The sequence below is a fragment of the Paramisgurnus dabryanus genome, chromosome 24, assembly GCF_030506205.2.
Source record: "Paramisgurnus dabryanus chromosome 24, PD_genome_1.1, whole genome shotgun sequence".
In the NCBI taxonomy this organism is placed as follows: domain Eukaryota; kingdom Metazoa; phylum Chordata; class Actinopteri; order Cypriniformes; family Cobitidae; genus Paramisgurnus; species Paramisgurnus dabryanus.
The window spans coordinates 29,435,823-29,462,145 of NC_133360.1; the positions used below are offsets into that span (position 1 = coordinate 29,435,823).

Below are 26,323 nucleotides of genomic sequence, written 5' to 3' on the forward strand. Positions count from 1 at the left end.
AACAAACGGGTACACTGATCGGAGGAGCACACAGTAGGAGAGTGACTGAAATCATAGCTTATATCCGTTCATCCAGACTTTAGACTTTCTTAGCCCAACCCCTGCCATCACTCAACCCTCGAATTACAAACAAGTCAGTCGAAAGGGCACAAATAGCATAACCTGGCATGACAGACTAATAACTAGACTGCAGTCTCTTTCATCTCCACCAACAGAGCTTTTCTTGTTTTTCATCCTCAACGTACGTGAGATGCAGTGACCCCAACAATTAGACAAAGAAATTCAGGTTTTAACAAAATTGAAACTTAATGCACAAGCACTGGTGTCTTGATTTTCTGCAGCGTAAAAGACTAGAAAGCACAGTTGGAGAATAAAATGCAGATTGAAAGGTTTAGAAATCGCAGAGGACAGCTGAGAGAGGTTTGAGCAGTTTAACAACAATAAGACTCGCCAACAAAATAAAGCAGCATTCATGCCCCGAGGTGAAGCTGTGACGTAAGAGCGACCCACCATGACTAAAAAGACAAGGATGTAAAAGGAAAACAATGAGAAACTGATACGGCGGATATAAAAATGCTTTTACTGAAGGCTCACACAGTAAGAAAAAGGTGGGATTTTCTGGGAAACAAAAGGACCCTTGTTGATTCGCTGACAGGAAAATAGCTCCCGGAAGGATTGTCACCCGAGGATTTTAGGGGACACGGGTAAAATATTAATGTGCGTTCGCTCGCTATCCACTTAACAAATGCTGTGTTTTCTCAAGGGATGTTTTATCAGAGAGGAGAAGTCCAAAACAGGAGCTATGGGACAAAAGCAAGCATACGGCGTATTAAGGGTGGGATTTTAGGACAGGCTACTGGGAATGTATCTCGATTTTGTTGTAGGCCTATCTCACTCAAAGTCCTGACCCACATCGTCTTAAACGGTTTTCTTTCGAGGGCCAGATTATCTTGTGAGACACACTAAACCAGGATGTATAATAGCATATGTTTTGGCCCATTCCTCCTTGAAGGTTTGATTGTAAACAATTTACTATTTTTGGGGCCACCGTCTTCAGCTCTGTCACAATAGGGTTTACTAAAGTTTGCAATGATGAAAGTTCTTATAGCTGGCAAGCATTTTTTTTCAAATCTTGTGCATCATTAAATGAGTTTGTGTATCAGCATATCTAACAAACCATGTAGCCCAATCAACATCAAACTAAGACACTGGTGGGCATTCCTGATCCTGGAGGGCCACAGTCCATCTAACTCTAACCAAACACATCTTAATGTCATTTCCAAGCAATCCTAAAGACTTCAATTAGATATTTCAAGTGTGTTTCCATGACCGGGAATCCCCATCCCAAAACTAAGGCCTTGTCGACACGGACATGGGTATTTTTATAACCTTGACTGTTTTTCCGCAGTTCGACTGTTCGTCCACACGGAAACGCAGTATGACATCACTGAAACCAAACATTTTGGAAAACCCCTATTTTAAGAAACGCCGGTTGCAGGGGGGCCCCCAGGGGGACCACGAGATGGTGCCAGGGGGGCCCCAGTTTTATGACATTTTATGAAATACATTAATTTATCATGAATTCTGTGTAATTAAAAAAAAAATAAGGCTACTTACCAAAAGCACTACTTTTTTGTATAATTTAATGTTTTTTTTTTATTAAAATGTTAAAAAGAGTTTTAGAACAGTTTTTTGTCACAAATTTTCTTTGGGGGGCCGCGAAGGAATGCACCGTACACAAGGGGGGCCACATGCTGAAAAAGTTTGGGAACCACTGGTGTAAACAGTAAAACCGTTAATTTTTTTCTTGCGATGTCACTTTTGTTAGGCTTCTGATGGGCCAAGGTGGTTTTACGATTTGAGTTGCTCTTGACAGCGTGTGATCACGTTTTTTGCGTGTTCATGTAGGTGGAGATTTCTTTTAAACCGCAGGAGGAAAAACTCTGGTTATAAAAATACCCGTGTCCGTGTGGACTAGGCCTAAGAGTTGTATAGGTCGAAATGTTGAGGTTTCGACTGCTGGTCTAGAAATATTTGGTTGCATTTATCATTGCAATCCTAGCAAACATTGTGCAAATATAACCATACTGCCATACAGACAGATTTTACAACTTTCACAGGAGGGGACACAAATAAAATATGAATGTCCACAAATACTGTGGTAACTCAAGCAATGCATTATCAAAATGGGAACACAAATCTGCCGTTTCAACCCAATGACCCACAAGTAAAGATGTATAAGAGGTATTGCAAGATTCATAACATTTTGTTTGTACACAAATTCATTCGCTTTCTTTACAATAATGTGCACTGATTAATTGCTATAGCACAGTACACACTGATGATGACTTAGGCCGAAACGCGTCTGTAGACATGGTATAAATAAATCAATAAAATTTTATCTCGAAAGTGCGGTTTTTCATTTTTATTTGGATAACTTCTTTATTACTCGCACCCATAAACTATTTGGGAGTTGAGCGCATCTGTTCTCAATTGCTAAAGCACCAGAAATCCACATTAATTTAGTAATCAGGGTGTATTTTGAGATTTGTGTTCCAAGTTTTAACCTACAGCAAATAATGAATGCTTCAATAAACACGACTTTATCTCAACAGTCTGCTCTGACTAATCGAGAAGCTTCTGCGAAACAAAAACAAGCCTCCGCAAAACATAAGGTGGACATATGCTCTTAGCGCCTGCTTAATCTTGCTTTGGTGAGGTAAAACCTCAAGCGGTCTTTCAAAAAGCTCACCCACCTCCGAACGCTTCGAATTAATATTCAGCCGGCCATATTTTCATTTGTTAGGGCACAAAATCTCTCACTACCAACACAGCTTAAGGCACTTTGGGAGAACTGAAAAGGTCAAGTCCCCTACGTGAGAGGAAATAATGAATGCTGCACACTGGATATATCAACCGCAAGAAACTAAAAATTTTAAATATTTTATACGTTCAAATATGTTATTTCCAAGCAATACAAGGTCAACCAATGCTGTGAGTCTGGGACACGATCTGCCAATCCAATTCCCCTTATTCCACCCCGTACGTTAACGTCCAACATAAACCTCATTCGCACCGCACTTAGGTCCCAGAAAATACCCGTAAAATTGGCAGGTTATGTGTGAATGCAAACACATCCCCTAAATGTTCTGGGATCGCTTATGGAAAGCATTTTGTGTGAACAAGATGCAAAAACAATGCCGTGAGGGGTGTGCCGTAGTGAGGACGTTTGCCATCATTGCCAGTGTGAATGAACCAAAAATCAAACAATCCCGAGAAAAATCCCAGATAAAGCAATCCGATAAAGCACACTACTGTGAATGTTGCATTCCAATAAATATCATCTCGAAGCGCACTGTTCCTTCCTGTCTCCCGGCATGCACCTTGACATCAGTGCCATTAAAAGCTCATGGATCTGTCCTCAAGAACGTCTAACAGGCTAATCTATTTTACAGGCTCTTTACAGGGCTTTTCGGGGGGAATCACGAGTCCACAACACTAGATGAAGTGCAAGTTTAAAGACAAGAGCATTGCAAATAAGAGGCACTTCACTCATCCATTATCCATTAATGGACTTTAAAGGAGAAAAGTGAGAACTGCTCTCCTAATGGATGGGGGGATCGGTTTCCTGTTAGATGGCCTCCATAATTTTAAGTGATTGGCTGTTGAAGTCATAGTGTGAGCAGAGGGTCAGTTTATATATTCATATGAATCATCTACTCTATGCTTTCATCATGTAAAAACATTCATGACATGAAATCAAACCTTTTTTTATTTACCTTCCTAATGCATGTTCACTTTAAATGCACAGTAACATGATTTCATTATCATTTATCAAACATTAACATGAACGTCCTTTGAAATCATGTTTAGGATGACATCACAAATCTCGCCCTGGCTCTGTTCTGCACTCTCAGAAAAAAAAGGGTTCAAAAGGTGTTTAAAGATTTAGGGACATCACGCAAGTTACATTGCAATGTATTGAAACCATATAAATATAAATAAATAAATAAATAAATAAATAAATAAATATATATATATATATATATATATATATATATATATATATATAAGTAGCCATCAGAGGATGAGTACATGGTGGTCATAAAGGCATGGACATGGTCAGAAACAATGCTCAGGTAGGCCATGGCATTTAAATGATGCCCAATTGGCACTAAGGGTCCTTAAGTGTGCCAAGAAAACATCCCCCACACCATTACACCATTGCATTAATGAGAAATTGAACAGGTGTTCCTAATAATCATTTATGTCAGTGTACATGTTTTTATTTTGTTTTAAATGACCCTGCCCCAACCCTCCCTGCAAATCTTTACCCACGCCAACCCACATATATTTACTAACAAATAAACTACTGCATTTACTCAAAACTGCATAGTATCTACTTAACTGAACTAGTTGTTGATGAAGTATTTAAAGGTCTCTCTTCTGAAAAACAAATGCATAGAAGGGCAAAAAGTCTTCTGTATGTGCGGTGCAGAAAACGACAGAGGCACAAGCGTTTGCTTACTAGTGTTGCCAGATCTTGCATGAAAAAACAGTGAAAAGAAAAATCCCATGATAAACCCAAGTAAATCCCAATGCTTTACCTCAAAGATCAAAGTATTGGGAATGGCACCTCCCCACTTTAATAACACCAAAAACTTGATCGCTTCATGAGCCAAAGACATAAACGGTTAAGCACCACATTGGTATATAAGCCCACAAAAGACACGGACATGGCAACACCGCTGAGAGAAGAATCCGCACAAATGGGTACAACCCACAACGCTGGCGGGGGTTTATTGCAAAACATAAAGCTGTAATATTATTTTGGTCAAATGATAACCATGCGAGACGGCAGAACGTTGCTATAGTTACCTCTGTGTCAATCATCGCATTTTCAGAAGTGAGTCTTGCTCTGTACAGACATGAGACGATTATTTAAGTGATTCACTTCTGCATTTTAACATGCTTGTTATTCCCGAAAGTGTGCAGTGTGTACGAGGCCCTAGACTAGCTAAAGCCGGCATACGCTTGCTCTCTTAGGACTGTAAGCTTGCAAGAAGTGTGGTCTTTTAAGCTGGTTCTGAATTATTTACAGCCAATTTGTTTTGCACTGCGCCACTGTTTTACAACGCTATTAATACTCAACAGATCCAACATCATTTCAGGGGAAAAGGGCCCAAATTGAGCTAAATGGCTTAGTTTTCCTAAGGCAGAGAGTTGACAAAAGACTTTAAGATAGAAATGTCATTGCTTACAATGAGGGGTTTTTTTTACGGCAACTTCCATGTAACACGTTTTGGCACTAAGTGCCCTTTACTCCGAGGCAAACAATATGTCAGGGGAAAGCACATTGTTTATCGCTAGATTATAAAACCGCCAACGCTATCTCATGGTAATTCATATGTATTTTACATAATTTGTATGACCATCTTCATGCATGTTTGTATGATTTGCCTTGACCCCTGTGATGATGGAGTTAGGGGTGGGGTTTCGTTATTGTTTTGATGTATGATAATCGTACGTTTTGCATGATTAACTTCGTAAAATATGTACAAATCCTTGTGAGATCAGGCTGGAAACTGCAATAGGATCTCAAAAGATGCAAAAAGATGATCGACGATGCAAACTAGTAGAAAACCATTTTTAATCGACCCTCTTCTAACATCAGCTGCAGAGTAATACAACTGAATAAATGGGAAGGGATTAAAGGAAAACGGCTACAAGGAAAACTCCCATGGTGCACTGCTCATGTCAAGAATTCTGTTTGAGGAAGTCAGCTCGGCTGAATCTCGTCCCTGGGCTTCGGCTGCTGGTATTAATGTAGGATTTGTGGTTGCTCAGTTCCAGCAGTGTTTCTCTTTTAAAAGTGGCAGAGATCAGCCTGGGCTGCATTGTGGAACCTGCAGTTTAAAGTACTTCCCCAGGCCACAGGTATTCCTGTATTCTCTGCTGCGCCCCTGAATACATTTGCTATTTCAATAATGCGCGTGTGAATAAAATGATTTTACGCCTGCTTAAACCCAGGCCGAACGGCTTGTTTTCGATGCACAGCTTGAGTTTTTGCATTCGACGGGGCCGGAGGTGGAAAGGAGCCGTTAAGCTGTCTTGTCGATTTACGAGGAGCAAACTAAATTGCGTAATGAAGTCGCGAGTGGACGATTAGCACATTGACAACTCATAGGATGGATGAAGAGCATAACCTCACACACTGAATACTCTTTGCAAGGAAGAGTAAACAGCCATTTGTGTGACAAATTTGGCTTTGCTAGCAAGCAAGTATAAAAAACAACTAATAGTGAATTTTTTGTTAGACTGCACAGCTAACTACGTTTTAGCCAACAAGATATGCATTGATAGCCTGTAAAAAAATGCACTGATTTTATTGTGTATACAGTAATAAAGTTTTAATAGCATAATACTGATTTATGCTATAGTGTATGGAAATGGGGTAAACATAAAACTTGAAATTACAAAATGTGTTTGCACAAAACTAAACTGTTTTTGTATTTCTGTATATTTTGTTGTGAACTGTAAATTATTATAGACTTTTACATGTTAGATTAGAGACCGAAGACATTTTTATTTTTCAGAAAAATCGAACAAAGTGTAATAAAGTTCATGCTTAAAAGATAAAACTATTTGCTAATTACACAAGACAAAACAGATTTCCCTTTTAACTCTTTCCTGCCATTGACGAGATATCTTGTCAATTAAGAGAAAACATTTGGATTAAAAATAGGTTCCGGATATTTTTTGTTAATTTGCAATAGCGCGATTATTCACTAAATGGTGCACTTACCGAATTTATAAAAAAATGAAGCCAAAATGTTATTTACTAATTTTATCTGTGTATGTTTTTATATTCGTTCCCAATCTGATCTCTAACAAAATTCCTTCACAAAAATGCAATTAGTTCAGCAAAATTGGTATTCTTAAAAAATATAGATAGGATGAAATTTTTTTTCCTGTTTTGTTTGTTTGTTTAAAAGCAGAGCGCCTGTTCATTCATGTTATATATTTGTATGTTTATATATTTTTAGAACAACATTTTCCTGGAAGGCTTTTGTGAAAATCACAAAAAATGCTGACGGCAACTTTTCAAAAAATGGCTGGCGGGGAATGAGTTAAATAACTTTTCTAATCTCATTCACAAATAGTTTTTTTGGGCATCCACGCCACACTGCAAAAAAAATATTTTCAAGAAAAAATGTCTTAGTATATTTTTGTCTTGTTTTCAGAAAAATATTAAAAAATTCTTAAATCAAGATGCTTTTTCTTGATAAGCAAGAAATTAAGTCTAGTTTTTAGACCAAAAATATTAAATTTAAGTGATTTTGTGCATAAAACAAGCAGCAAAAATCTGCCAATGGGGTAAGCGGATTTTTCTTGAATTTTTCTTGAATTTAGTGTTCAAGAAAAATGTTCAAGATTTTTTTGCTTACCCCATTTGCAGATTTTTTTTCCTGAAAATTATTTTTTGCAGTGCAAATGCATATTAAATATTTTGCACATGTAGATTACATACAATGTCAATGGAAATATGCGAATAAAACAGTGCTTCCCAATCCAGTTTTAGATGTCTCCTTATTTAAAACACCTGATTCAACTTATCAGTCTCCTTCCAAAATAGTAAACACATCTTCCTAACAAACTGATGAGTTAAATCAGATTAGATGTTAAATACGGAGGCATCTAAAACATTCTGCGAGGAGGATTGGGAAGCACTGGAATAGACTTTCAGGAGGTGATGTGAATGACGGGTTGCTGTGAAAACACACGCTATTCGCCTCAAACGTGCAAATTCAAAATATTCTCAAGACACAAATTGAGAGCAAGAAACGTGATGCTAAGCACCATAATGTATTTTTTCAGTGTACCATATTAGATTTTTTTGCTTACCCAATTTGCAGATTTCTTTGCTTGTTTTATGCACAAAATCACTTAAATTTGATATTTTTTGTCTAAAAACTAGACTTATTTTCTTGGGTCATTTTGTTCATTGAGAAAAAGCATTTTAATTTTAGAGTTTTTAGATATTTTTTCTGTAAACAAGACAAAAATACTAATATTTTTTTTTCTTAAAAATCATTATTTTGCAGTGCTCCTCCTGTGAACACATCTCTACTGTGTCAGAGCAAAGACACTTGACTCTTGCTGATGTGTAGCTGTTTACATGCTCCAGATGGAAAATATTTGAAAATCACAGCCTCTGAGCTCCATCTTGTCTGCAAGTCAATAGTATTGTGTATCTGTGCGACTACATTCATTTATCAGCCGTTCAGTTTATAACCGTCAAACAAGCCCTTCAACAAACCCCTATTGATCGGGGTGGCACTCCTATAACAATTTTGGCAAAGGGTTAAGTCACATCTCATTAGTCCATCATTATCAGCTCCTATTCAACAGAGACTGATATTCTTGGTCTCTTTTGGAGACAGAAAGACAATAAGTTTACATAGGTTCTTTGTCTGTCTATGATGCATGTTGAGTTGTAGAATTTTAATATAATATAGAAAAGAAGCACAGAAATCTCTGCGTGTACAATTTGTACGCCATCGGCGCTCATGGCAGGACGGAGCTACAGAAGCAAAATGAATAATGCATTGGCGAAAGGGCTCAGTGTGTGAAAAGCTCTCATTGATATGTTACCGCTGCGTTCCCAGCCTGAGAAGAACAGAGGGAGAGACATCTTAATAACAGCTTTCCCCATTCAACTCTTCACTCTACAGGGCACTAAATTGTTACCTGAGCTTAAGTCGGGTCTAGTGACTGACTAGCTAATACCCATCTGCTTTTACTTTCCTTTGATCCACCGCTTTTATGAGACTGAAGCTTGAAATCGAGTGCAGATGATCACAAACAAGCAATGAAGGGCAACCATCTCAACACACTTAGGAACAGCAAGATCTTTTCAGCCTTTAATGGTGCAATTAAGTCATGTCAGGATTTATGTAGAGTGCACATGAATGCTGCCACAAACTCACAGTAATCTCTTGTGATTTTCTTCAGGCTCCATTTCCAATCTGAGGCGTGTCAGTTGCATGAGCAAGTTCCTATTGCTAATATACATCTTATGAAATATCTTCTTTACAGTACTTGCTTTAATAGCACCACATATTAGAGATGCAACAGTATAAAATGTTCCTACCGATTATTCAGACTGATATCGGCTGAAACTGATAGTTTGGTGGTTATATTAACTTTCATGAAATGTAATCTTCAGAATTTAGTTAATGCTATTCGTTTATATAATGACCATTCATATTGAACATTAAACTAGTGATGCTTCTTAATATTTTCTATACACAGAGCTCAAATTCATTGCATTTTCCTTTTTTTTTTATTGACAGGATATATCGCCCATGACTTGGCTGTTTTTAACTCTTTCCCCACCATCGACAAGTTATGTCTTTAACTTTTTTACGGTAATCTGTAATTCCACTATTGTCCACTAGATTTCTTCCCCAATTTATAAAAATCTGAAGCAAAAATTATTATTTTTTGTTAAACTTACATATTTTTTTACCATTTGTTTAATAATGCAATATTGTAAAACTGTAAAATATGCTATAGAAATAAACGTTTAAAATGGGAAAAAAGGTTGACAGTACTTGTTTAGCCAACTTATAAATTAATAGCTTTGAATTGACTACATTTCCCATAATTCTCTGTGCATGCAAAAAATATATAATACATAAATAATTAGTTACCTGTGACTGTATTTTTTACTAGTACAGAAGGTTAAAGCTTTCTGTATTTGTCAGTATGATGAATGAATAAATTAAAATTTCATTTACAAGTAAATATTTTTTCTCAATCAAAACCACCTGCTCATGAATCACATTGCAATTATGCCTTCCTACTTAAAATAAAAGTGCTATATAAGTTCTTCGAAGCAATGGCATGGAAGAAACATTTAAACAAAAGGTTTAAACAAAAAACATTTCTTTCTTAGATTTTTTTTCACTACTAAGAACCTTTTTATTCTTGGAAATACAAACTTTCCAGAAGGATTTAACCTCACAATAATTCACAGCATTGAACTCTAGGGTCCCTATTTTAACAATCTAAGCGCATGGTCTAAAGCACACGGCATATAAATGGGTGTGTCTGAATTTAGTTTTGCTGATTTAACGGCAGGAAAAATGGTTTGTGCGCCTAGCACACAGTCTAAAAGGGTTGTTCCTATTTTCGTAATGAGTAATGGGTTTGTTTGGGGCATAACGTGCAATAAACCAATGAAAGTCTCATCTTTTAATAACAAAAACAATATTTCGCCATTGAATTTAGACTTTAGAGCAGGTTTTAGTCGGTCAATGGCGTAGTCAATTTTACTTGCCTCAAAATAGCAGCGCACAAACAATGCACCTGAACACACCTCGTTTTCAGATCAGAACGCCCATGGGCGCACAAATGGGCACAAATGCATTTGCTATTTAAACAACATTGCATTGCGCCAATTGTATGATAGGGCCCCAAGTCTTAGTCCTAGATTAAAAATAGAGCATAATGGTTTTTGGTAAACTAAGAGGAACCAATCCAAACACTTTTGGAGGAAAATATACCTGTAAAGTTACTGTGATGTCATTTCACTGGGAATGATTCTAATTGTTGGATCGAAACAGTGAACTTTTTTTTAATTGTGGTCTACTTAGCAATGCTTAGATCTAATCCAGACTACAGACACTCACTACTCAATTGTGGATGCAATAAATGAGACACATGTCAACAAATATTGATAAAATTTTAAGAGGGCACCTTAGAAGCAAAGGTTTGTCATTTAGCAGCAAGTGTCATCTGATAGAGGCCCACAAACATTTATCAGTGAAAGTTCTTCTATTTCCTGCAACTATAACGGTGAAATCACAAAACAGACATTTTCTGACAAGTGCACGTCAACATTGAAAAATTGTCAAAGCTGGCCTTGTTGACAGTGAATCCATTTCTTGGGCACAAACTGTGCAGGCAAAGAACTTGCACAAAAAATATGAATTGAAATCTAAAATCTACATTTTGGGCTATGCTGACTAATTCATTGTCATCCATGAATGAATCCCGATTAAGCAGATGCTAAATAGAAATAGCAGATCCCGATATTGAAACAGTCCTCTGAGCCGAAACATGCCTACTTCATTCCTAATGATGTTATTATAAAAGTGAAGTTTCAACCAAATCAGCACTACAGTATTTGACTGGTTGAATTAACATTGTGCTATTACTAAAGGAAATTAGATATTTTAGAGCGTTCACAGCAATCGTAATCTATCATACAGTAGACAAGAGCTTTATAATAGGGCGTATATCCAGACTCATAGTGTACTCAAGCAAATTACCATACTTTTATGAATCGAATCAAGTGCTGTAGTGGAGTGATGATGTATAATCTCAGTAAATAATACCAGATTTTGATCATCTGCATTCTTCTGCCCATTTGCATAATGAAAAGTTGCAACATCCCAATTAAATCCTGTACTAATCATTGGGGTGTGTTCGCACTTACAGATAATCATGTGCTATTTTTCACTGCATGAAATTTTCCAAATAGCCTGGCAGATGTTTAATGCAACTCACAATGCCAGAACTGATAGCTTGGCATTAACACTCAAATGTACACTCATCTATTTAATGCACAACACAACTTTATGTGATAAAGGTTGTGCCAAATTAGGTGCCGAACTTACTGGATGGCGTATTTATACCGATCCAGCAACTGTTGACCAATCTCAGTATTGAACATTACCTTAAAATCAATGAGACGGAAACAAGCTGTCATTTAGGTGCCAATAATTGACAAATCATTTAAAGCGAGTCAGGCGTATTGGTTTCGTACCTCAAAGCATCTGTTTTGCATTGGTCTGTGAGCCGTACTACTAATAGCAACATTATCTGTGTTGCTGCAGTTAATGGATCAAAGGTCTCAACCAGATTCCTTTGAGGCCGGACCGCTGCAAGTGATCATTTTCACAGATTCAAATTAGGTTTCATTCTCCTAAGCCTTCAAAAGAATTGAAAGAAATAGGGGAAGATGATAGAGACATTTACATAGCCCAATTTCGTTCTCCTTGTTTCCAGGGTTGAATAAAAGCAGTTTGCTTAAACTACACAGATGTAGTTTGCAGATATCTCAAGTTGGTCTCAGTAGCTTTCACAGAAGGATCCCTACTGAACCTTTAAACTTTATGGACAAATGTGATGATGCTGCGTTGACTTTCCAATTCAATACTTTTAACTTTGCACCTGGAGAAGTGAAATGGTAAGCCTTTTGAAATGCATGACTGAAAATTGCTTAAATTTAGCCGCATGATGTCATCCAAACACTGATGAAGGAGCTCATGATATCTTGAGAGCAGAACATGTCTTTAAACCTCTTCTTGAATATGTGACCACAAACCAGTCGTAAGGGTCACATTTTTGAAATTGAGATTTATACATCAACTGGAAGTTGAAAAATAAGCGTTAGGATATGACACTATTTGAGATACAACTATTTCAATATCTGGAATCTAAGGGTGAAAATTACAGATTACCATAAAAACTCGTCAGGAAAGCGTCATTGGCAGGAAAAGTGACAAAATAACTTGCCAATGGCATGGAAATAGTTAAAGTTGTCCAAATAAAGCCCTTAGCAACTGAATCCACTCACAAAAGTTTTGATATAATAGGGGAGCACGCACAACAAAACGTTTAAACGAGGCTGAAAACGGCAGACTGACATCGACAATAGGCGCTTGCCAGCTTTTTTCATCTGAGCGCTTTGGTTGCTATGGTAATTCTGCTTTGATTTTCAGTCGTTGAACAATGCACCGGTTGGTTGTTGTGATATTTCTCCGACCCCTCCTTCAATGTGATTGGACGGTCGAGTGAGAAGTGACATTGACGAGCTGAGCGTTTCACCCAAAGTTGAACAGTTTTCAACTCTCGGCACTCAGTCAGCTGCTGGTGTTTTTGAAAGTGGCATGCTTTCATTGGAAACAATTGAAAAAACTTTGGTGAATGCTTTGGTGTGCACGCCCCCTTAAGGTAGAAAATTTACCAAATATCTCAATGGAACATGATCTTTATATAATATTCTGATTTTTAGCATAAAAAGATAATTTTGACCAATACAGTGTATTGTTGGCTATTGCCACATACTGTATGTACCCATGTGACTTTCAGGAACAGTTCAGGGTTCAGGAACTGTTGCAAGCAGATTAAAAAATAAATAAATAAAATATAAAAACCCAAAAGCATTTTGAAGCTCAAACTTTCATGTTCCACAACACCAATCTAAGAAAAGTTTGACTACCTCCAAACCACAAAGAGACGCTTTCTGAATCAACTTTCAATATGAATAGATCCGTCACCTATCCTTGCATGCCCGCTCAGACTGCTAAAAAAACAAATCACAACCCTGGCCAGATCTTCTGCAATTTTAATGAGAGATCAGACAACACTAGAAGTCGCTTCACTGCAATATTAATGACTGGTCATCCTTTGGGATGTCTCTTTTTTCTGGATGATTTCTTGAAAAAAAATAGACAAAATCAACCCTCAATGTACTGAATCAGATGAAGTTCAAAAGGAATTGTCAAGATAACTCAGAAAATGTGAGGGTCATACATATAATATTTACAAACTCACAACACGCCGTAATGATCAATAATTGTAATTTATTGAAACATATAAATATATTTTTTTTTATCAATTTATACTTGATGCAAGCACACTGTGTTAGAATTGACAGCCAAAAAAATTTTGTAAAAACAATGATTTTTTATTCAGGTTCTAAAGAATGAAACAGGCAAAACTGACAAACCTCTCATGGGTCATACACACCAAACATTCAACAATTTACGGAAAATGCAAAAATGTACGGAAAATTCAACAATTTGTGGAAGTAGATTACATTCTGTACAAAGTCAATGCAAAGACGCAAATAGATACAAATTCACATGGCTTGACGTGAATGAATGCAATTCGGGCGGTGAAATTGCCGCAAACATGCGCTATTTGCCTCAACTCAAGCAAAAAATTTGTCTGACCCATGGTTAAATCCAGCGAGTAATAATAAGGGGTATAGCGATGTGAATACAGGCTTCATGTTTACTGTGTCCACCCCATTAGTATTGCATACATGCACGATAAATGGCTGTTCACATTATAAAATAAACTATAACGATAAATATATTAGCGTCCACATCATAACAATAACTTGCTAATTTGCTTTATTGTAATAAAACGTTTGCAAATGTTGCAAAAGTGTCACTGAATATGTAAATGCGCATTGCATTAACCAGCAGATGTATTTAACACACTGCGTTCCGTGTAACTCTAAACAGTGAATCTAGTTTGTGTAATAATATCTTGGCATAGTCAGTGTGGGAGAAAAAAAGCATTGCGTAGTGAGTTTTAGAGCAACTGCATCAGCGCTGCAGACCTGAGGTCATTTTATGTTATGAACCTCATGAGCTCCACTGCTATTTGAAGTACGCGTGCACTTGAAGTTCAAATAGATTTGATTGGCTGTGAATGATGAAAAAAAAATGTTCATAAAGTGATCCCAACCATATCGTTCAATGTATCTTTATAGTTATAGTTGTGGTGTGAACTCGGCTATTCTCTTTAATACAAAAACTATATTTTTTATAGTTATCGTTATAACGTGAACGGCCGTTTAGCCTTTAAAACAGCTGTGCATTTCTTACATTAGCTTACTCAAGTATACTTCACACAGATACCCTTAATTCAATAAATGTATAAAACAACACGAGCACTGCTCCCCATGACCATGAGCAACCATAAAAATCATCTCAAGTACACTTAACACTTTGAAATGCTCTCAGGTGCATCTTCCCCTCTGGTGGGCAGAAGTTCAGTGACCACAATTAATTCAAATCACAAGTAACACATTAAAGTCTTCACAGTAGGGTTATACCTACACTAAGACAGCTTACAGTAATCACGGCAAAGTGATCCAGCATAATACTGTACAGAACTGTGTCCTCATCCGTATGAAAACACATTCCCACTATATTCAATAGGATAAGCACTATTCCACTAATGAATGTGTGTGGGTCTCAAAGCAATTCGAGCGGTAAACATCAACAAACTGCCACTTATACACCATACAGAATAATCAAATACACAAATTATGAACATTAATAACAGCCTTCTCTCTACTGATCTCGAGTGGACTGAAATGGCTTCACAGATAAACAATATAAATGAATTTATGCCACGGTGGGCGCCAAAGCTAATACAGAACCTGGCATGTGAGGCTACAGCGCTGTTTGGTTGGGAGTAGTTGTCCTAATGTTAGTGTTTGACAAATATTAACACAAGATGTCTGTAAAACGGAAATCATATTTGTTCGTCTCTACAAGGTTCATTCTGAGCATTCATGATCACATTCTTCAACCCATTCTCATTATTTGCACATAAACAGCACGCAGTGTGAAAAGTTATGCAATACATATGCCAAATTCCAGTTTTGTACTCGCCAGTCATTCCCCTTCACTTAATACACCGCATTTTTTCATGTTGTATCAAGTCTCATCTTGGCAGGATTATGACTGTGGTGCCCTTGAGCAAGACACCTTAACCCTAATTGCTCCCCAGGCGCTGGGATACCTGCCCACTGCTCGAGGTGTGTGTGTGTGTGTGAGTGTGCTTGTGTTCAATACTCACTGGGATGGGTTAAATGCAGAGGTCAAATTTCGAGTATGCATTGTATACCTGACATGCATGTCACTTTCACTTTTTACTTTCAAATATTGGTTTCTCTTACCACTTGGGTTTGGCATTAGCATTAGAACTTTTGTTGCATAAAATGACATCCTAAAGCAAATCCCAAATCGAACCCCAAACTCAAGTGACCAAAATTGAGAAATTAATACATTAAGTGAACGGGAAGGACTGGCGTTATCATATGCATGCAAAATTGGAATTTGCGTATGTATTGCATGACTTTTTACACTGTGTGCTATTTACATGCACTTCATGAGTTTGATTCTGCTACTTCTGTTTATGTGTTGAATGAGATGCTGATTATACTTACAATCCAAATGTATACTTAAGGGCATCTAAAGGGGTGGTTTCCCTGGCAGGGATTAGACTAGTCCTAGACTAAAATAAATGTAAGAGCTGTCCGAACTGAAACAAAAATTAAAAATTTTCAGACGACAATCCAAATTAAATGAATAATAGATAAACTTTAATGCTATTTTCCTTTTAAATTTTCTACTTGAAAAAGAAATGCTCAATAATAACAAAAGACGAAAATAATATACAACATTTACACACATGCTATTATATTTCTCTCTTAAGACTCCTGAGGATTGGAAAAACTGGTGATTTGCTTTTTGTGTAAGCAAAAGCAAAAATGTGTTTGATTCACACAGGATTAAAGTCACAAGTGCGTTTGCGAAATACAAGTTTACGGAAACAAGTTTTCCTCTTTAGGGAAAACACATCTGAAGAGGTCTTAAGATGAGAAATGCCTGAAGGAAAGAGGTAGACACAGATAATATGACAGGGTAGATGTGAGAGACATAGGTGTGCCATGATTGCTGAGATGAATCTGTCATTAGGAGTGTGACGGAAAAGCTACGGCGTAATAAATCTGGATTACATCCTGCAGTCAAAATTCCTGTGAACCGTGTTTGGGAGACTCTGAACATGACATATATGGCATGTTATGCAGTAATTGATTCGGCAAACAGTAATAACTCATGATTAAACAATAAAGTAATTGATTATTAAATAATAATAAGTAAATGTCAAAGTTTTTAACCAAGGTAAAATTCACAGTCTTATCATATTTTTTGTAATGAAAATAGTCCACTGCCATTGAAAGTTACTATTTTCAGGCACTACGTAATATTTTCAGGCACTACACCTGCTGCAGCCATATTACAGCAGCAAAGATCTTGATTATTACGCCAGAATGAGAGTATTTTTAGCGCGATGCTAATGCTCTAATCAGATTCAATGGTTTATGCTAAGCTATGCTAAAAGTGCTAGCGTCAGACCCGAAGATCGGCTGAATGGATTCCAAAACGGTAAGAATCAAATATCCTTCACAAACAAAAACATTATCTGGTGAAGTTGATTTTGGATCAGCTGCAGGTTGGTGTGTGTGCGCTATTCCGGGTGAAATGCCCATATAAGGACTTCCACTGTACTTCCAGGAAGAAATTGCCCATAAAAGACAGAGTATAATTTATATGTATAATTCTTTCATGTTCGAAACTATCACAAACTTGTTCGAACCCTGACAAAGTGCATTCAGCACAGAAATAATCTCGCACACTGCGCAGGTCAAGACTTGAATATTTCCACTTTGAAAAATACGTAAAAATTGGCAATTTTTTCAACATTTTGTAAAATTGTTCATATTGCCTAGTAAATATGTATTATTTAAAGTGCACTTATTTTATTGCTAAAACAATTTTATTTTGTGTATTTGGTATAATACAATGTTTTCGTGTGGTTTATGGTTAAAAAAACACAGCTAATCTGTACGTTGTGATTGGCCTGAATACATCAGCAGGAAATGTGATGCTCCTTACTATGTTTGAAAGATTCGCTCACAATGCAATGCTAACAGGAGTTAACAGGAGGAATTATCATAATGTCGATCTAACATGATAACTTGCGTCATCGTTTACTTTGGGGTTTGTACCTTTAGCATATAGTAAACATGACCTAATACACACTTACACAACAAAGGAAATTTAAAAACGTGAATTGGACAATAGGTGTTCTTTAATATTTAAGTACCAGCTAAGAAAAAAGGTTTATTTTTTGATAGAGAACAACATACCTGTATCAAACCAAGAAATGTAGCCATATCTAATTTATACATGTATTTTTAATACAAAAAAAAAAACTATTTAAGAAATCTATTTTGTTATCTGTCACAATTATACGTTGATTTAGTTGTTATACTGTAAAGTCTGTCCCATTAAGCAACCCAAATTACCCATCATGTCAGGTTACATCTTACAATCTAATTTGTGCCCTAAAAGGTAGAAGTCAAGTTTCAGTAATTGGCTTTTCTCGTTAATGAGGAAGACGCTTTGAATTAATGTCCTTTCCTCTGGGGCGCATTCACACTTTGTTTGAGTGAGTATGTGTATTGTTTTGCAATCGACAAAGAGACGCCACATTTCCAGCGTCGACAGCTATTGGAATTGTTTACACATTCATTTATTTGATAAGTGGCTTTCAGTGTAGCTTTTTGTTTGGGTAAACACTGCAAATTCCTCATTGAAAGTTTGCAGATGTCTCTAGTAATCAACTTTTTACAGAGATGAATGAGAAATCCAAACATTTCTCTGCGAATGTGACTTGTTTTGGAAAATATAATGATAGGCTGTTATTAAAATGGCACAAAGACTGCATAAGGCTTTTACAAACTGCATTGTTTAGGCTCACCTGCTTCTCTTGAAATCTGCATAAAGGCCTCAACTCCTTTCTCGCCGTAAGATCCCTCGGAAGCCACCGTAGATACGTAGTTCCATCCCATCGCTTTCACTATGTCCACCATGGCCTGTGCCTGGAAAGAGTCAGGAGGAACCACTCGAGAGAAGAAATCGTACCGTCGATCATCACTCAGTTCCGGGGCGGTGGAAGCGTAGCTGATCTGTGGAATCTGAAACCGGACGAAAAAAGGTGGTTAGATTCACTGCTGCGCTCGGAAAACTGGGTCGGTCCAATCTGTATTTCTGTCAACGCTTATAATGGAAAATGATAGAGCGTTCCCCTGCTGTGATTCTGTGATTGAATGTAACTTATTTAAACTTTCATAGGCAGTTGTATTTGCCAGCCAGCATTGACGTGGTCATAATATGAATGCCGGTCTGCTCGGGATCTCGGAATGAGACTTCGGAAATCAGATAGGAGGCAAGGATGAGCTGACTTTGAAACTCACACTCTCTCTCTCTCTCTCTCTCTCTCTCTCTCTCTCTCTCTCTCTCTCTCTCTCTCTCTCTCTCTCTCTCTCTCTCTCTCTCTCTCTGGGAGTAAATAAGAATGAGATTTCTACAAGGATTGAGCAAAATATTAAATATTTATGAAATACATGACATTTGTCTGCCTTTTTTTTTAATTAAAAATATTTAATACTTGTTTATTCAAATGTACACTCACCTACAGGATTATTAGGAACACCGGTTCAATTTCTCATTAATGTAATTATCTAATCAACCAATCACATGGCAGTTGGTTCAATGAATTTAGGGGTGTGGTCCTGGTCAAGACAATCTCCTGAACTCCAAACTGAATGTCAGAATGGGAAAGAAAGGTGATTTCAGCAATTTTAAGCGTGGCATGGTTGTTGGATGGACATGGTCAGAAACAATGCTCAGGTAGGCTGTGGCATTTAAACGATCCCCAATTTGGCCCTAAGGGGCCTAAAGTGTGCCAAGAAAACATCCCCCACACCATTACACCACCACCAGCAGCCTGCACACTGGTAAGAAGGCATGATGGATCCATTTTCTTATTCTGTTTACGCCAAATTCTGACTCTACCATCTGAATGTTTCAACAGAAATCCAGACTCATCAGTCTTCAACTGTCCAACTTTGGTGACCTCGTGCAAATGTAGCCTCTTTATCCTATTTGTAGTGGAGATGAGTGGTACCCGGTGGGGTCTTCTGCTGTTGTAGCCCATCCGCCTCAAGGTTGTGCGTGTTGTGGCTTCACAAATGCTTTGCTGCATACCTCGGTCGTAACGAGTGGTTATTTCAGTCAAAGTTGCTCTTATCTATCAGCTTGAATCAGTCGGCCCATTCTCCTCTGACCTCTAGCATCAACAAGGCATTTGGACGCATACTGAATGTTTTTCTCTATTCACACCATTCTTTGTAAACCCTAGAAATGATTGTGCGTGAAAATCCCAGTAACTGAGCAGATTGTGAAATACTCAGACCGGCCCGTCTGGCACCAACAACCATGCCACGCTCCTAAATGCCCCTGAATGCATTGAGGCAACTGCCATGTGATTGGTTGATTAGATAATTGCATTCATGAGAAAATGAACACGTGTTCCTAATAATCCTTTAGGTGAGTGTATATCCTGTAATGAAAAGACTTAACATTTTATTACATTTGTTCTCTGTTTTCTGACTTCAACATGGCTTGCTTTTTTTTTAAAGAATGATTGATCTATACAGCAATATAAAAAAACACCAACTCAGAGAAAATAAATGATTATTGATTTTTATACTGAATGCTGTATATTATTAAGATATCATTTATTTGCCTATTCTAATCTCAACCTGCGTATAAAACAAGGCGAAGAAATAAATCGTCTGCCGCAGTTTGAGCGATGCGTGATCAAAAAGCGACGTTTGATAGATAAACAGAAAAACACAGAAATAAAATTTCTTGTCACCCACCAGATGCCGAAGCAAACCGCAGAGACGCATTTATCATCTTAGACAAGCTGCATAATATCCTCTTTGTTTTTGGAGTTATGTAATGAAACAGCGAGTGCTGCGTTACCTCAAGAGAGGCCGTGCTGAGAACGTACAAGTAAGGTTTAGCTCTGTCATCATGTTGTTCTGTTCTTGTGATTTTTCTTGGCACAAAACATGTTGTGAGGTTATGAAAAATCTTTGGGTATTAGATAACTATCAAAAATGGACAGTAATGGTTTCATGCACGGCTGTGGTGTTATTTGAGCTGTTTCTGGATGAAGGCAACGAGTCATGTTGACAGAGTTCAGGGAAAACTTCCTAATGTCAAATTTACTAATAATTTGTACTTAAAGTGACACTTTGTATATTTCATAATATATTTTCAAGACCCTCGTGATGGTACATTGACTTAAAATAGGTTGAATGGCATGTCTACCATAGCCTGACGGGGTCTGTGTGACTTTTAAACTTGGGGTTTCGGGAAGTAACCGGAGCACAAAAAGAAGGGAAGAGGAGGGGTTCCTGACCGATGCTGACATGGCCGTCTGACTTTTTTTGATAAAAACTTTAACCAAGCGACCACCGTTACAACTGGCTTGTAAACGTGAGCTACGCATTCTTTTGGCATTTGAAAAAAGAAAACCTATGAAATTATATTCATATGACATGCTGGAAGGCACACTGCAGACTTTGCGAACTAAAGAGTTGTCTTCTTCTCCTTTGCGACAGTGCTGCGGTGCTTGTGGCCTCTAGGGGTGCTAGATGTGAAAAATACATGTCTAGCACCCCCTAGTGGCCAAAAAGTTCCAAGTTGTGCCTTTAGGGTGCGTGACAAAAACACACGCGCACTTCAGTTAGTGCGGTATAGATGCAAATAAAGCATTTACATGGACACATACTGCGATTAAAAATGGAATACCCCGCCTGTTTTAATAATTATACTTGCTGTGATTATGAGCTTAATCACATACATTTGATCAAAGTATTGTGTTTATATTAGATAAAGTATAATCGCAATATTGACAAAATCCCGTAAAAATCGCATTATGAGAGTGAAAGAAACGCGGTCCATGTTTATTCTGTAAAATAACCCACACGCTGAAATGCAATTCAAGAAAAGACCTCACCAATGTTCAACCATGTAAATTAGTACTGTAAATACTTAAAAATAATCACACTTTGCTCCTTTGCTCAAAATGGTGATTATGTGAACAAAAGTGCCATCTTTCAATTAACAGATAAAGTTGACTTTTTTAAGGAGGCATCGCAATGCGGCGGTACAGTAGTAATGAAGTCAGCTAAAGATGCAAAGTTTACGAAACTTTTAAAGATGGATTGGTGCTGATATAAAATTCTGTGGAACGTAATTGAACAAACTGTTTTGGAGATTTCAGTTATTATCAAGAAGACAAGTTAACTAAGATCATTTTTTCAAAGAGTATATTCAATCAAATCATGCAGGTTCCTGAGCTCTGAGCACACAGGAATGTAATCTTAAAGGTCAACGCTTTAAAAAACCGTGTCAGATCCACAGAAAACTTGAGCGAAATGAGTTTGATTCAACTTGCGCTTTGGGTTTTCTTTGCAATTATCTTCAAGCTTTTCCGCTGTTTGACACCAGTCTGGGATCATTTGATCTTTGACCAAGTCAGGCCAGATATATTCTTCTCTAAAAGTTAATTCCCTTCTCTGGTGGGCCTTCCGAGCACTGGCCAACAAAGTTTAGCCAGGCGCTGTATTTTTCAATTAGCCTTTTGATCGCTCTTGATTTAATGGTGAGCTAAGCTTTTCTATTAAACTGGTGAATAGGAAGATATGTAAGGAACAGATATCCGGAGGTGGATGTGAGAATGATACTGGGATCAAAAACACCAGCGTATGTAAAAGAAGGTGCGGCGAACAAACAACGGTAATGATTGTGTTGCAATGAAATCTGCACCCCTTAATTACTGTGATGAAAAGAGATTTGTGCTGTATTGAGCAGTGCTTTGTCCAGAAGCTGTCAGTTTATATGCTAATTCTCTTTCTGCCAGCCAACTATGTTGGCTCGAGCATCACAGATCCAATTTATGGAAATCTTCAAGACTTGTAATTTTTGGAAAGAAGAGGGAGGACAAGAAATGTTTAGCAATTATAATCTTGAACTTATCATTTTGAGGCTACAATTATTGATGTTCACCTCCAGGCTAGATTATCATCACGGTGTAATATTACAGGATAGGTTACTGGTGACATTTTGGAATAAATAATCAACAGAACCATATTTTTTTTAATATTTTCAGTTATTTTGTGGAAAAATATGCTTGTTTCGGTAGAATAGATTTTAACAGGATTAAAACCAGGGATAATTAATCCAAAAAGGAAAATTATGTTACAATTTACTCATCCTTATTTTGTGTGATTATTAAACACAAATAAAGACAATTTTTAATGATTGTAAGCACATCCTTGATGGCACCGATTGACTTTCATAGTATTTTCCAACTATAGAAATCAAAGGTTACAATCAAATGTGTGGTTGCCATCATTTAGCAAAATATCTTCATTTGTGTTGAACAGAACAAAGAAACTTACACAGGTTTATAACAACATGAGAGTCAAGAAATAGATTGTTGATTTTTCTGTGAACTATCCATTCAACTCTTTCTCCGCCATTGACAAGTTATTTCGTCGATTAAGAGAAAACTTTTCCCTGCCAATGACGCTTTATGGTAATCTGTTATTCTGATATTATCCACTAGATGACGCTCTTACCCAATTTATAAAAAAAACTAAAGCAAACTATTTTAACAACATTTTAAACTTCGTGTATGTTTTGATAATCGTTCTGAAACTGATCTTTAACAAAAGTCCTTTACAAAAAATATTTGTTTCCGCTTTTTGCTCAATATTTGGTATTTAAAAAAAAAACATATTTGAAAGGTAATAAAAAGATAACAAATGAAGAAATTGTAAAACTTTTTTTCCCGTTTTGTTTGTTGAAAAGCTGTCTGTTCTTTTATTTGATATATTTGTATGTTTATATATTTATGGAATAACATTTTCCTGGAAGCCATTTTGTAAAACTTTTGTGAAAATCACAAAACAATGCTGGTGGGCAACTTTAAAAAAAAAAGCTGGTGGGGAATGAGTTACAGTAAATATTCTCATGCTACAGTATACATTTTGCATGTGAAAGGAAACTCACACAAATGCATGTAGCAAAGTCTTTTGCACAAATCACTGTGTCCACGCCCTTTTCATCCAAATTTTTGTCTTTAGTAAATTCTGACAGTGGTTTTTTTAACAGCAAAAGAGGGCAAGCTGTTAGTAAATCTGGCGCTTAAACTTCCTTTGTGTTCCACAGTGGAAAGTCATACAGGTTTACAATATGTTTTACGTTAAGTGCACTTTAAGTGATGCTATCATAGTCGTCGGAACCATTATACATGTATGTGGGTGGCAAAGGAACCCACCCACTTTTTAAGAGCAATGACATTGGACCCACTCACTTTTACCGTCTTTAATTCCCCACAAACATCTTTTCACTTTTCAGAGCGTTGTCATTCATATTCATATCCAGGCTCATTTACTGTCCATATAAATTAAGCTCCACTTCACAACACAAAGCAAAACTAAACAAGATTTTAGGCTATAAAAGCAGTCGTTTAATTAAAGCACCAAAATATAAGAAAATGACATCTACTTCAGTCATTTTTTGGGTGAAGGACCCATCAACTTTTTTACAGTATGTGCTTAGCCACTAATCACAAATCGCTTTAAAGTGACTAAAATATGTAGAAACCCCATAATATTTATTAAGCACATAACATTTCTCTCCCTGAGAGACTTCATCACTTCAATAATTCAACACATTTTGCTTTAAAAGCAACTATCATGATTTGTTTAATTGTTTTTTATACTATTCACATCTTTTAAAATTGTGTCCGCTGGGTTTCTACGAAATTTTTCACAGGCACATAATAATGTTTTATAGTTGATAACCTGTTATTTCTTTAGTCACCAGTATTACCACTTTGACTGCATCTTTCAAGGGAAAGTCCTGAAGCAAGAAGTCGTCATTCAAAACAAAGATGGCCTCCATCATGGTTTGATTGCGGGTGGGAGCCTGCAGCAAGCTTTGCCTGTTTGTTCCTTAAGGATTCGGAAAGAACAGATCTCGTAACCACAAAAGAGGACATAACAAAGATCGTCTTTAGGTGAGGCCTCGAGCTGTAACTAACGTGAAAATCCTCCCCCCTTCCCTCAATCTGTCTTTCGCACTTTCTCACAGACACGCAAGTAATACCAAGGCTCTGGATTGTAGCCTTAGCCCTTGTAAGCTGTCGGCCGTGTATTTATGTGTCTGTGCAGATGACAGCAAAGGCCATGATGAACATTGTTCGGTCTCTGGAAGGCGACCCATTATCGGACTCCATTATCTTGTCTATCAGGATGACTGATCGGAACGTTGCGGCTACTGTGTCCCCGGAATTCCGGTTCGCGTCCAGGGCTGTAAGAATAAGGTGTCCTGTCCGGCAGTCCATCAGGTGAAGGCATCCGATATCAGCCACACAAACAAAGCTCAGAGGAGCTTCTCATTCTGAAGTAATTACTAGTGTCACGGTAAAAGTTGGCGATTGTCAGCGTGACCATCAGATAACTTGGAACTGAGAGAAAAACTGTAAGTTATGGTTAACCGATGTGTTGGGTGATCCCACCCAAAAAATAAAGAAAGAACTTCTGATTGAGTATTTTGTACTCGGGATATCTTCTGTTTACTTCTGTTCTAAGACACTTGAGTCTTGTTATCTCAGCTTCTAAATAGATTCATACCATCAAGCGCCTTACATTTCATGCTTATCTCCCAGTGTTATTGTACGATTAAACCCAACTCCATAAACCAAAGTGATTTCTGTATTTGATGAACCTTATCGAGAAGATCCTCTTCTGGATCAATCCACCTACACGCTATATTTATTTACTTCATGTAAGCTTGTTAACACCTCTCCGGGGCTGTCAGACATCCAACCACACTTCTTCATAGGTCAACGTTCAGCACGCACAACAACCTCGAGGGTTTACTCCCTCCTGGCGATGTTTAATGCGGTCATGACCCTGAAATCTTTAGTCAGGGCCAAAGACAGATGAACCCGAGGATAATAGATCCGCCTTGGGGTCATTTATTACATTACACTGAAAGGTCAAGTGTATTGACAGCACCAATAAAACGAAGCAGGAGAGGTGTTTGACAATAGGCTTACGCAGCATTGATCGGAGGTGGAGTGCTTGTACCCGAGCGATATTGTGAATCTGTGCCGATGTAGGTTGCTGCATTAGGACATATGACATGGTGGATGACATTTCCGCTGACATTTTCCAAACCTCCATTTTTCACCCAACATGAGGGGAACTTTACACCGCTATTACCTTTTATAGTGGTGGAAAACTTCTAGAAGGGTGAAATCCATTAGACGGGTGAATTTGTAAGTGGATCGGGATTAAGGTCATTCCAAAGCAGTACGATTTTTTTCTTGTGGAACACAAAAAGAGAAGTTTTAAGGAAATGTTCACATAGGTGTATCTTCTTGAAGACACACATTGAAGGTTTATTGTGAACTGTCAAGGATTATTGCCTAAACTTCAGTTGCAATGATCCGTTTTCCAGAGGAAGCCCAACTTTTGACCATTAATTAGAAGAAATACAACACTTGAGCTTCAAAACACTGGGCAACCCAGTCGTGCCTTGTGACTCAGGTCTCTGAATAATGTCTGTCAACAAAGCAAGGATTAAAAAAATGAATAATCTAACTTCCGTGCCCCATGCTGGTATCGCTAATGTTCTAATATGCGACACAAGGACCCCGTGTGAGTCAAGCTCGGGAAATCAAATTACTATGCAGCCAGTGCCGCTGATGTGAAGTTCATTTG

At 37.4% G+C, this 26,323-nt stretch overlaps 1 protein-coding gene across 2 annotated transcripts in view; it reads right to left on the bottom strand.

Annotated features, from left to right (window-relative positions):
- grm7 (glutamate metabotropic receptor 7) overlaps nt 1-26,323 on the bottom strand; it is a 189,091-nt gene that overhangs the window by 114,601 nt on the left and 48,167 nt on the right. For both annotated transcript variants that reach the window (XM_065259835.1, XM_065259836.1), the window contains exon 2: nt 18,427-18,643. In XM_065259835.1, the coding sequence (XP_065115907.1) occupies nt 18,427-18,643 (217 nt within the window). The remainder of the gene's footprint in view (nt 1-18,426; nt 18,644-26,323) is intronic.